General features: G+C 47.2%; 1 protein-coding gene across 6 annotated transcripts in view; it reads left to right on the forward strand.

Moving 5' to 3' along the window:
* LOC106574160 (actin remodeling regulator NHS) overlaps positions 1–11146 on the forward strand; it is a 110277-nt gene extending 99131 nt beyond the window's left edge. For 3 of the 6 annotated variants that reach the window (XM_045697530.2, XM_045697531.2, XM_045697532.2), the window contains 3 exons: positions 819–3788; positions 4619–4772; positions 6070–11146. In XM_045697530.2, the coding sequence (XP_045553486.2) occupies positions 819–3788; positions 4619–4772; positions 6070–6637 (3692 nt within the window). In that variant the 3' untranslated portion in view covers positions 6638–11146. The remainder of the gene's footprint in view (positions 1–818; positions 3789–4618; positions 4773–6069) is intronic. The other 3 variants (XR_006759792.2, XM_045697533.2, XM_045697534.2) reach the window with 3 other exon arrangements.
* The last annotated feature ends 2146 nt before the right edge of the window (positions 11147–13292 follow it).

The raw sequence follows: 13292 nt of genomic DNA on the forward strand, positions 1-13292 counted from the left end.
TTCTTGGTGACTATGGTCCCAGCTGTCTTGAGATCATTGACAAGATCCTCCCGTGTAGTTCTGGGCTGATTTCTCACCGTTCTCATGATCAATACAACTCCACGAGGTGAGATCTTGCATGGAGCCCCAGGCCGAGGGAGACTGACAGTTCTTTTGTGTTTCTTCCATTTGCGAATAATCCCACCAACTGTTGTCAAATTCTCACCAAGCAGCTTGGCGATGGTCTTGTAGCCCATTCCAGCTTTGTGTAGGTCTACAATCTTGTCCCTGACATCCTTGGAGAGCTCTTTGGTCTTGGCCATGGTGGCGTAAATTAGTTTGGAATCTGATTGATTGATTGCTTCTGTGGACAGGTGTCTTTTATACAGGTAACAAACTGAGATTAGGAGCACTCCCTTTAAGAGTGTGCTCCTAATCTCAGCTCGTTACCTGTATAAAAGACACCTGGGAGCCAGAAATCTTTCTGATTGCGAGGGGGTCAAATACTTATTTCCCTCATTAAAATGCAAATCAATTTATAACATTTTTGACATGCGTTTTTCTTGATTATTTTGTTATTCTGTCTCTCACTGTTGAAATAAACCTACCATTAAAATTATAGACTGATCATTTCTTTGTCAGTGGGCAATCGTACAAAATCAGCAGGGGATCAAATACTTTTTTCCCCTCACTGTATAACTCTGACCCGGTGTCTCTTCCTGCGTCTGTCTCTGACCCGGTGTCTCCTCCTGCGTCTGTCTCTGACCCGGTGTCGTCGTCTCCTGCGTCGGACCCTGACCCCTCCTCCTGTGTCTAACTCTGACCCTCTCCTCCTCCAGATTCTGATGAGTCTCCGGGTGCCAGAGAGCGGACAGTGGTTGTCCGATGCAACGCTGCGCTCTGTAGCGAGGACCTGTGCAGTCGTCTGAACGCCAAGAAGGACTCTGGCTGCCAGACTGAAGACTTCCTGGTCTGCGCGCCGTCCCACTGGAGGGTCCAGTACCAGCGTGGTCAGCAGGGGGTCAGCTCCACCCCTGTCCCGCTGTCCCTCTCCACTGGGAACATCTCCTCTCTACTGAACACTTCGGAGCGCAACAACGCCATGTTCTCCTCTTCGCTGGGGGTACGCCTGCATTCATGCAGCCAGCCAAGGGAGGGGAGGAGACTGATTGAGGTTCACCACCACAGTGAGGAGGAGGAAGAGGAGCTGTCTCCCTCTGAGACTGATGACTTCCTGTCTGGGTTGGGGGAGCCAAAGGAGAAGGGGGAGGAAAGTGCAGATGACCAGTCCCAGCCGGACCACCCTCTGGCCAGCCTGAAGTACCAGCAGCGCACTGGCAGCCCCTGGCTTGAGAGGAGCCAATCCCGCCTCCCCCGGAAGGTTGACATGGGGAGCTGTGAGATGTCCTCCAGCTCAGATACTTTCTCCAGTCCGCTCCACTCCACATCCACCAGGCGGGTTGTTGGGTGTCAGATGGACCATAAAGATGACCACCAATCTTCTAGTGGGAACTGGAGCGGCAGCAGCTCAACGTGCCCTTCCCACACCTCTGAAACCCTCCCCCCGGCTGCCTCCCCCCAGCTCACTGGCTCCTCACACTGTGACTCGGAGCTGTCGCTGAACACCGGCCCCCACGCTACAGATGACCCTGCCCCCATCCTCATCCTGGACCCATACCAGACCGACCGGCAGCTGGACGATTTAGGGGTCAGCACGGCTAGTGATGGGGAGTGGAGTTACACCCACCCTGATTCCAGGCTCCATGACTTCAGCCCTGAGCGCTCCAGAGAGGGGGAGGGGAGTCTGGGGTACCCCAGCTTTACCAGCATGGCTACCTGTGAGAGCTTCACTACAGACAAGCCTCCTTCTGAGAAGGCTGACACTGTATCATACTACTCCATAGACAATGAAGGATACTACACCTCCATGCACTTTGACTGTGGTCTGAAAGAGAGCAAGAGCTTCATGTATAACTACTCTGACTGTGGACAGGAGCACATGACTCTGGGGAGACGCTGTCTGACATTGAGGAAACCTAAGGCCAAGCCCTCTGCCCCCAGACGCAGCTCCTCACTAAGGAAGATCAGCGGGGGGGGGAATTCTCCTGACGACACCGAACCAAAGAACCGCAGCGGGCAGCAAAGAAAGTCGTGTTCCAGAGAGAGGAGGTTACAGCTGGACCTAGAGGGCTCCCTGGGCCACCCTAACCTCCCTGACCCCGACCCTGCTCTGGGCCACCTGGGAGGGGAGGGGGGCCTGGGGCAAGACCCTCTGGAGCCCCTAGCGGCCCTCGAGACCTGGCGGATGGAGAACACCGAGGAGATGCCGGGCTCCGGCCTGTTTGGTTCCTCTGACAGAGGCTCCTATAAAGATGAGGGAGCTGTCCAGTCAGACTATGCAGATCTCTGGCTTGTGAATGACTTGAAGTCGAACACTGACCCCTATCGCTCTCTGTCTAACTCCTCCACTGCTACCGGTACTACTGTTATAGAATGCATAAAGTCTCAGGAGAGTTCAGAGTCCCAGACCTCCCAGTCAGGCTCCACCCCCTCACTGCCATCAGTAGAAGACTTCAAGATGTCCTCCCTGCCCTCAGTAGAAGGGGACTTCAAGATGTCCTCTCCAGAGAGGCTGGTCGGCTTAGTGTCACCATCTAGTGGCTACTCCAGTCAATCCGAGACCCCCACCTCTTCCTTTCCCTGCGCCTTCTTCCCCAGTCCCCTGTCACCCACCAATCAGAAGAGGAAGCCCAAGATTCCAGAGAGGAAATCATCTCTGTCCGTCAACTCCACCAGAGATGTGGAGCTGCCAGTCATCCCCCCCAGCCACCAGGACCTCCACGCCCTTCACAGCCCTAACCCTACCAGCCCTCCTCCAGTCTCTACCAAGCCCCCAGGCCACAGGAACCAGCTCTACCTCCTGCAGCAAAGCAAGCAGACGGCAGCAGCATCGGCCAGCGCTGAGGCCAGAGCGGCAACCGAGACCTCCAGCAGTCTTCCCATGACCATCACCCCCACCGTGCTGCACTCAGTCCAGCTGAGATCTGTGGGGAAGCAAGGAGAGGGGAGCCCTGACCGGCCCGGCCCAGATGTTGCCACCAGACCCAAGTGTCCCACTGTGAACATCAGCCTCCCTTCCAGCAGCAGGTCCCCTGAGTCTACAACCATGAAGCCTCCAGCCTACAACTCCCAGGTTCCCCCCTCTCAACAGTACTGTGAGTCACTGTTGGCCCCCAGTGAAGGCCCTGTCGGTAGGGACCAGGCAGGTCACAGTAGCGTGAGGTACAGGCAGGACAGACACCCTGCTGAAGCCCAGTGGAGTACCACCACCTTCAGACAGCCTGTAGACCAAACACTGGCAGATCAGGAGAGACTACCGGACCAGGAGAGACTACCGGACCAGGAGAGACTACCGGACCAGGAGAGACTACCAGAAGAGGACCATACCATCAGAGACCAACACCAGCCTCTCCTGGACCAACACCAGCCGCTTACAGACCAGCAGTCCCTGCTAGACCAGGAGGTCTGCCAGACGGGGACTGAGGCCACAAGGGTGACCCCAGGTCAGGAGGTAGAGGAACAGAAAGCTCTATTCTCTGGGAGTAGCAGCAGTCTGGAGGCAGAACAGTCCCGACCGCTACCACCTGAGCCATCTGAACTACAGAGGCCTGAAGACCTTTCAATGTTTCCTGGTCAGTACAGCTTAGCCACAACATCAGAGAGTCTAGACAAAGTGCCTGTTAAAAGTGATCAGTCTGAAACATTGCAAGCTTATCCAATCAGCGATGTGGCTGGCAGAGAAGAGGAGTGTAAGTCTTCAGGAGTTCCAACCAATTAGTGTCTCTCAGGATAGCAGCAGGGAGGAGTAGAGGAAGGGTCCACCTCCACACCAGGGTCACCCCAGAAACACACTACCCCAGACACTACCCCAGAAACACACACTGCCCCAGAAACACACTACCCCAGTCTCAGAGACTAACCCAGTCTACCCCAGACACCCCAAACACAGAGACTACCCCAGTCTAACCCAGACTCAGAGACTACCCCAGTCTACCCCAGTCTACCCCAAACACCCCAGACTGAGACTACCCCAGTCTACCCCAGACTCAGAGACTACCCCAGTCTAACCCAGACTCAGAGACTACCCCAGACTACCCCAGTCTACCCCAAACACCCCAGACTCAGAGACTACCCCAGACTACCCCAGTCTATCCCTAACACCCCAGACTCAGAGACTACCCCAGTCTACCCCAGACTCAGAGACTACCCCAGTCTAACCCAGACTCAGAGACTACCCCAGTCTAACCCAGACTCAGAGACTACCCCAGTCTACCCCAGACTCAGAGACTACCCCAGTCTACCCCAGACTCAGAGACTACCCCAGTCTACCCCAGACTCAGAGACTACCCCAGTCTACCCCAGACTCAGAGACTACCCCAGTCTACCCCAGACTCAGAGCAGGGCTACTGCAGTAAAGATGAAACGTCAGACAGCCGTTCAACTGTTGTTGTCATTGACTAGAAGACAGGAAATCTTTTTAAAATAGTCTAGACGCTAGCTTTAATTAAGGATTGTGAGGTGCCTTTAAACCAAACAAGCTTTGTCTTGTCATTAATCCAGCCCAACCCTGTTTTTCCAGATTCCAGACCCAGTGACAACTCTGTGTTTCCTCTGAGTGAGGAGACCAAGGCTGAGGGTGACGTCTTCCTGTCGCCCACCAAGGCTGAGGGTGACGTCTTCCTGTCGCCCACCAAGGCTTGCACTACAGAGGAGCTGTTTGCCATGATACACAGGTGGGTTTCTGGTGATAGTTTGATTTGTCACTAAGCTAATAACCTTGTTTTGCAAGAAAGAAGCATAGGTGCTCTAACTTTTACAAATGTAACCCTGTTAACCCTGTTAACCCTAACCCCTGTTCTGTTATTCATAACCCTAACCCCTGTTAACCCTAACCCCTGTTAACCCTGTTAACCCTAACCCCTGTTAACCCTGTTAACCCTATTAACCATAACCATAACGCCTGTTAACCCTAACCCCTGTTCTGTTATTCATAACCCTTACCCCTGTTAACCATAACCCCTGTTAACCCTAACCCCTGTTCTGTTAACCATAACCCTAACCCCTGTTCTGTTATCCATAACCCCTGTTCTGTTATCCATAACCCCAACCCCTGTTCTGTTATCCCCAACCCCGGTTCTGTTATTCATAACCCTTACCCCTGTTAACCCTAACCCCTGTTAACCCTAACCCCTGTTCTGTTATCCATAACCCCTGTTCTGTTATCCATAACCCTAACCCCTGTTCTGTTATCCATAACCCCTGTTCTGTTATCCATAACCATAACCCCTGTTCTGTTATCCATAACCCTAACCCCTGTTCTGTTATCCATAACCCCTGTTCTGTTATCCACAACCCCTGTTCTGTTATCCATAACCCCTGTTCTGTTATCCATAACCCCTGTTCTGTTATCCATAACCCATGTTCTGTTATCCATAACCCCTGTTCTGTTATCCATAACCCCTGTTCTGTTATCCATAACCCCTGTTCTGTTATCCATAACCCCTGTTCTGTTATCCCTAACCCCTGTTCTGTTATCCCTAACCCCTGTTCTGTTATCCATAACCCCTGTTCTGTTATCCATAACCCCTGTTCTGTTATCCACAACCCCTGTTCTGTTATCCATAACCCCTGTTCTGTTATCCATAACCCCTGTTCTGTTATCCATAACCCCTGTTCTGTTATCCATAACCCCTGTTCTGTTATCCATAACCCCTGTTCTGTTATCCATAACCCCTGTTCTGTTATCCATAACCCCAACCCCTGTTCTGTTATCCATAACCCCTGTTCTGTTATCCATAACACCTGTTCTGTTATCCATAACACCTGTTCTGTTATCCATAACACCTGTTCTGTTATCCATAACACCTGTTCTGTTATCCATAACCCCTGTTCTGTTATCCATAACCCCAACCCCTGTTCTGTTATCCATAACCCCTGTTCTGTTATCCATAACCCCTATTCTGTTATCCATAACCCTAACCACTGGTCTGTTACACCCAGTCCTAACCACTGTTCCACTGTCCTTCATAGATCCAGGAGGAAAGTTCTAGGTAGGAAGGACTCTGGAGAGTTAAGTGCCCGGAGCCGTCTGTGTGCTGCATCTGGGAGCACCTCACCTTGTACCCCAGTCACCCCACCTGGCAACACTGTGACTTCTCCGGTGAACCCCAGCACCCCAACCACCCCCACTGGCCCCCAGAAGGCCCCGGGACCCATCTACCGCAGCCTGAAGAAGTCCAGCACCTCCCACGAGGAGTTTAAACTTTTACTCCTGAAGAAAGGCAGCCGGTCAGATTCCAGCTATCGCATGTCAGCCACAGAGATCTTGAAGAGCCCCATCGGCCCCAATGCCCCTGGAGACCCCCTTGCTGAGAAGCCCCTCTCGCACCCGCCAGGCACGGAGAAGCTCCCCAGCCCCTTCACAGAGGGCTTCTCTCCTAAAGGCCTGTCCACTGCAGCCTGTCCCAGACAGAACCGATCCCGCATCCCTCCTCCACCCACCAGCAGCCGCTACAGCGTCCGCAGCAGGCAGTACCCAGCCCCCATGCAGGCCATCTCAGAGGGCGAGACGGAGAACTCAGACAGGAGCCACTCCTAACATACAGCACCTTCCACCTTTCAGAAATGTAAAACAGAGGAACATCTTAAGGTTTTAGAATAGATAGTAGAGAACAACCAGACTGACTTAGAACATTTTAACTGTGTCTAACTATTTATAATACAGTATGTATTTCTGTTTTTAGCTTTTGGTATTGAAGGAAAACAGAGAGACTTAAGAACAGAAATGAGAGAGAGAGAGAAACTTCTGTAGCCATGTTCTATTGAAAAAAGAAATGCTTTTTAAACTGTTAGGAAAGTTAACAGGAATATGTACTGTGCTATGTGAAGGCTGTTTTTATATCAAGGCAACCTTGTGTTGTAGCGCTACAGGAAAGACATGGGTATCTTCCATTGTAACCCTTAACCGTAGCCCTTAACCTTAACCCTTTTATGATATTGCTGGAAAATGCCACATGTATAGAATATATCGATATAATGAGATTTACAGTATAATATATTCACTTTTCACTAATGGTGTAAAAGTTGTGAAATACCTTAGAGTAACACAGTATGAGTCATAATACCCATAAAGCCTGGCTGTCAAACAGGTAAATGGTTCCATTCATTTTTCCCATAGAAACATGTAAAATAAGGGCTGTGTTTCGTGGCCTTATTTCTATTACAGCATGTTGGATGACTGTCATTCATATTCACCCAGTTCAATGTAACAGTGATGGGTTTAGGTTACTGTCCTTCACCCAGTTCAATGTAACAGTGATGGGTTTAGGATACTGTCCTTCACCCAGTTCAATGTAACAGTGATGGGTTTAGGATACTGTCCTTCACCCAGTTCAATGTAACAGTGATAGGTTTAGGCTACTACATGATACTCTAATGTTCCCTATTCCCATTATGAGGTTGCTACAACCTAGCCTATGAATTAAAGTTTTCAACGTAGGTGCACACAGGCCGAGAGAGACATTTGAGATGACAGTGACACATGGACAGACAGTGACATTCAACACCGCCTTGCACACTCCTGCCTGCATCTAGCTGATGTAGGGTGTCATCATTAGCCCAACAATTGCAAACAAGAGTTTCTATTGGACACATTAATGTATTTTATCCCCGTTTTGTTTGCTTCCGTTTCTAAGAAACGTTTTTCAACAGAATCGGCAGAATGAATACACCCCTGATCACGCATAAACACAGTTCACTTTCATAGCAGCCACGTTGTATTCCTTCTCGACCTCTATGCACTCTCCTCCTCTCACCTTTTCCCTTCGCTTGTGGACTTCAAATGAACAACACATCAGCTGTGTGACCAAGTGAAAAAACCTTTCCAAGCCAAACCATATCATAACCGCTACACACAGCCTGCATCGTTGTCCCCATATTAGCTAAAGTAACGTCCTAGTCAACATAGCAAATAGAACTAATGTGTTAGTAAACCCACTACAATCATGCAGTAACGGTACAGTGTTTAGTCAGTAAGCAGTTAGACCTGCGTCCCCGGTGGTAATAAATTAATAATACCAAAAGCTTACCTTGACTTGAGTTCCAGTGTTGTGTTGGATAATCATAGCCAGCTAGCCAATATAGCATCCCTCTGTTTGAGCCGGGTGTTTGAGTAACTAAACTAGCCAGCTACATTTACTAGCTAAGTGAAACTAAGAACAAATGTATTTGTTGAAAACTGTTCAACTATTGTCTTTCTCTCAGAGTCAACTACTCACCACATTTTATGCACTGCAGCGCTAACTAGCTGTAGCTTATGCTTTCAGTACTAGATTAATTCTCTGATCCTTTGATTGGGTGGACAACGTGTCAGTTCATGCTGCATGAGCTCTGATAGGTTGAAGGATGTTCTTCGGAAGTTGTCATAACTGTGTAAGTCTATGGAAGGGGGTGAGAACCATGAGCCTCCTAGGTTTTGTATTGAAGTCAATGTACCCAGAGGAGGATGGAAGCTAGCTGTCCTCCGGCTACACCATGGTGCTACCATACAGAGTGCTGTTGAGGCTACTGTAGACCTTTGCAAAAGTGTTTTAATCAGTTATTTCTCTTGATGTGAATATATTTAGTATAGTTTTATCTAAAAAGGATAACTTTTTCTATGTTTTACAATTTTTTATATAATTCACTGAGGAGGATAGTCCTCCTCTGAGGAGCCTCCACTGGTTGTAGGCTATACTGGCGTGTCGTTTTGATAACCGTGTAAATCTCTTTAGGACAAGGTGACTTTTATCAATATATTTGCCTGGATTTACCCCCCAAAAATGAAATGCTAATTACAATAGCTGCTAATGTGGCTATCGTAAAGAACAACAAATGCCTTGATGATCTGGACGAGACAACCGAATCTGGACGAGACAACCGAATCGAGGCAAAGAATCTCTGGATTAACTATTTAATGTTAGCTAAATGTAGTAATGAATACATTAGCTAAACTTGAACTGTCTTGTGCAAGTTTTACATTGACACAATACCTGTTAGGTATCAGCTAGAGGAGACCTGTAGGATCAATACCTGTTAGATATCAGCTAGAGGAGACCTGCAGGATCAATACCTGTTAGATATCAGCTAGAGGAGACCTGCAGGATCAATACCTGTTAGGTGTCAGCTAGAGGAGACCTGCAGGATCAATACCTGTTAGATATCAGCTAGAGGAGACCTGTAGGATCAATACCTGTTAGATATCAGCTAGAGGAGACCTGCAGGATCAATACCTGTTAGGTATCAGCTAGAGGAGACCTGTAGGATCAATACCTGTTAGATATCAGCTAGAGGAGACCTGCAGGATCAATACCTGTTAGGTATCAGCTAGAGGAGACCTGTAGGATCAATACCTGTTAGATATCAGCTAGAGGAGACCTGCAGGATCAATACCTGTTAGGTATCAGCTAGAGGAGACCTGCAGGATCAATACCTGTTAGGTATCAGCTAGAGGAGACCTGCAGGATCAATACCTGTTAGATATCAGCTAGAGGAGACCTGTAGGATCAATACCTGTTAGATATCAGCTAGAGGAGACCTGCAGGATCAATACCTGTTAGATATCAGCTAGAGGAGACCTGCAGGATCAATACCTGTTAGATATCAGCTAGAGGAGACCTGTAGGATCAATACCTGTTAGGTATCAGCTAGAGGAGACCTGCAGGATCAATACCTGTTAGATATCAGCTAGAGGAGACCTGCAGGATCAATACCTGTTAGGTGTCAGCTAGAGGAGACCTGTAGGATCAATACCTGTTAGACATCAGCTAGAGGAGACCTGCAGGATCAATACCTGTTAGGTGTCAGCTAGAGGAGACCTGCAGGATCAATACCTGTTAGGTATCAGCTAGAGGAGACCTGTAGGATCAATACCTGTTAGGTATCAGCTAGAGGAGACCTGCAGGATCAATACCTGTTAGGTGTCAGCTAGAGGAGACCTGCAGGGATTTGTAGTTTTGCATGACGTCTACTTTGATGCTGATTAGCATTTTCTAATATGAGAGTAAATAAATGTGAATATATTGATAAGTCACCCTGTCCTAGAGAGATTTACACGGTTATCAAAACGTCACGCCATGGTAAGCCTACACGAAACACAGCCCTTGTTTTAAGGGTTTCTAAAATCCCCTATGGGGAAAATGTATGGTGGAAAAACGATTGGAACCATTTCCCTGTTTGACCACTATGATTTATCGGTATTATGACACTGCCACTGTGGGACTCTATTAAGTCTTGCTTATTAATAAATATTATTCCTCTACTATAAATCTAATAAATAGTAGCCTAGTCCACATTTCCTCTGGTTCAGCAGAATACAGTACTACTGTAGTACAGTCTGTAGTACTATATATAATATATATATGATATGTATGTGTGTGTGTTATGTATGTATGTATGTATGTGTGTATATATATATATGTGTATGTATGTGTGTATATATGTGTATGTATGTGTGTGTATATATATACATACATACATACATACATACATACATACATACATATGTATAGACTCATGTGTGTGTGTGTGTATATATATATGTATTTGTGTACAAAACATTAGGAACACCTTCCTAATATTGAGTTGCACCCCCTTTTGCCGTCAGAACAGCCTCAATTCATCAGAACATGGAGTCTACGGGGTGTCCAGCGTTCCACAGGGATGCATGTCCATGTTGACTACAATGCTTTGCATAGTTGTCAAGTTGGCTGGATGTCCATTGGACCATTGTTGATACACACAGGAGATTGTTGAGTGTGAAAAACCCAGCAGCGTTGCAGTTCTTGACACACTCAAACTGGTGAACCTGTTACCTACTGCCAAACCTCGTTCAAAGGCACTTAAATATTTAGTCTTGCCCATTCACCCTCTGAATGGCACACAATCCATGTCTCAATTGTCTCAGGTTAAAGAAGGATTTTTAAGCCTTGTCTCCTCCCCTTCAACTACATTGAGGTGAATGTGACATCAATAAGGGTTTTTTAAGTCATGGGAAGAGCAGGTGTTCCTAATGTTTTGTACACTCCGTTTATATTTTTGTTACATTAATACAGTGCCTGAAGTATTCAGACCCCTTGACTTTTTCCACATAATTGTTAGGTTACAGCCTTATTCTAAAATGGATTAAAAAAAATGTTTCCCCTCATCAATCTACACACAATACCCCATAATGACAAAGAAAAAGAAACGTTGGAATATTTGCTAATTTATATACACCGAGTGCACAATTATTAGGCAAATTGGATTCCTCAGGATTCATTTTATTGTTGAACAAATACAATGCTCTCAGTCAATCCAAAATGTTATTAAACCCCAAACCTGAATGTTTAACAATGGAAAAGTGAGTTTTGTCTGTCTCAGGGGAATATATAATGTGCCGAATTATTAGGCAACTAAATTACAAAAATAATTTCTCCCAACTCACTTGTTTATTGTCAGTTTTTTTGAGTAAGTGTAACAAATAAGTAACACAATGACAAATACAAATTTTGGCCTTTCAAAAATATTCAGTGACCCTTATTTTCAATAACTGCCATGAGCCTTCCATCCATGGAGTCTGTCAGTTTCTTGATCTGTTCACGATCAATTTTCGCTGAAGCAGCAACTACAGCCTCCCAAATGCTGTTCAAAGAGGTGTATTGTCTTCCATCACTGTAAATCTCACGTTTGAGAAGGGCCCACAAGTTCTCAATAGGATTTAAGTAACGGTGAGGAAGGGGGCCAGGTCATTATTCTGGCATCTTTGAGGCCCTTGCTGGCTAGCCAAGCAGTGGAGCACTTGGATGCATGTGATGGAGGATTGTCCTGCATAAAGATCATGGCCTTCTAGAATGCTGAGGACTTCTTCCTGTACCACTGTTTGACGAAAGAATCTTCCAGAAACTGGCAGTAGGTTTGGGAGTTGAGTTTCAGTCCATCTTCAACCCGAAAAGGTCCAACTACCTCATCCTCAATAATAGCAGCCCATACCAGTACCCCTCCTTCACCTTGCTGGCACCTGACTCAAAGTGGTGCCCTGTGTCCATTACTGATCCAGCCAGCACCCATCCATCTGGTCCATCAAGAGTCACTCTCAATTGATCTGTCCATAAAACCTTTGAAAAATCTGTCCAGGTAATTCTTTGCCCAATCTTGACACTTCCACTTATGAATCTTTTGGTCAGTAATTGTGGTCAGCTGATGCTTAAAGTTAGTGAGGGAGATACAAGACTCCAGCTTCAGTGATTTTTGCAAATCGTTCCAGTCATAAGGAGCAGAGAACTGGAAGGAAAGGAAATGTTGCCTTTGGGGATGTCCAGTGAGATATACCTGCTGGAGCGCGTGCTACGGGTGGATGTTGCTATGGTGACCAGTGAGCTGAGATAAGGCGGGGCTTTACCTAGCAAATACTTATAGATGACCTGGAGCCAGTGGGTTTGGCGACGAATATGTAGTGAGGACCAGCCAACGAGAGCATACAGGTCGCAGTGGTGGGTAGTATATGGGGCCTTGGTGACAAAACGGATGGCACTGTGATAGGCTACATCCAGTTTGCTGAGTAGAGTGTTGGGGGCTATTTTGTAAATGACATCGCCAAAGTCGAGGATCGGTAGGATAGTCGTTTTACGGGGGTATGTTTGGCAGCATGAGTGAAGGAGGCTTTGTTGTGAAATAGGAAGCCGATTCTAGATTTAATTTTTTAATGTGAGTCTGGAAGGAGAGTTTACAGTCTAACCAGACACCTAGGTATTTGTAGTTGTCCACATATTCTAAGTCAGAACCGTCCAGAGTAGTGATGCTAGTCGGTCGGGCGGGTGCGGGCAACGATCGGTTGAAGAGCATGCACTTAGTTTTACTAGCATTTAAGAGCAGTTGGAGGCCACGGAAGGAGAGTTGTATGGCATTGAAGCTCGTCTGGAGGTTAGTTAGCAGAGTGTCCAAAGAAGGGCCAGAAGTATACAGAATGGTGTCGTCTGCGTAGAGGTGGATCAGAGAATCACCAGCAGCAAGAACGACATCATTGATATATACAGAGAAAAGAGTCAGCCCAAGAATTGAACCCTGTGGCATCCCCATAAAGATGCCAGAGGTCCGGACAACAGGCACTCCGATTTGGCACACTGAACTCTATCTGAGAAGTAGTTGGTGAACCAGGGGAGGCAATCATTTGAGAAACCAAGGCTATTGAGTTTGCCGATAACAATGCGGTGATTAACAGAGTCGAAAGCCTTGGCCAG

Source organism: Salmo salar, chromosome 16, assembly GCF_965601325.2.
Source record: "Salmo salar chromosome 16, fSalSal1, whole genome shotgun sequence".
Taxonomy (NCBI): domain Eukaryota; kingdom Metazoa; phylum Chordata; class Actinopteri; order Salmoniformes; family Salmonidae; genus Salmo; species Salmo salar.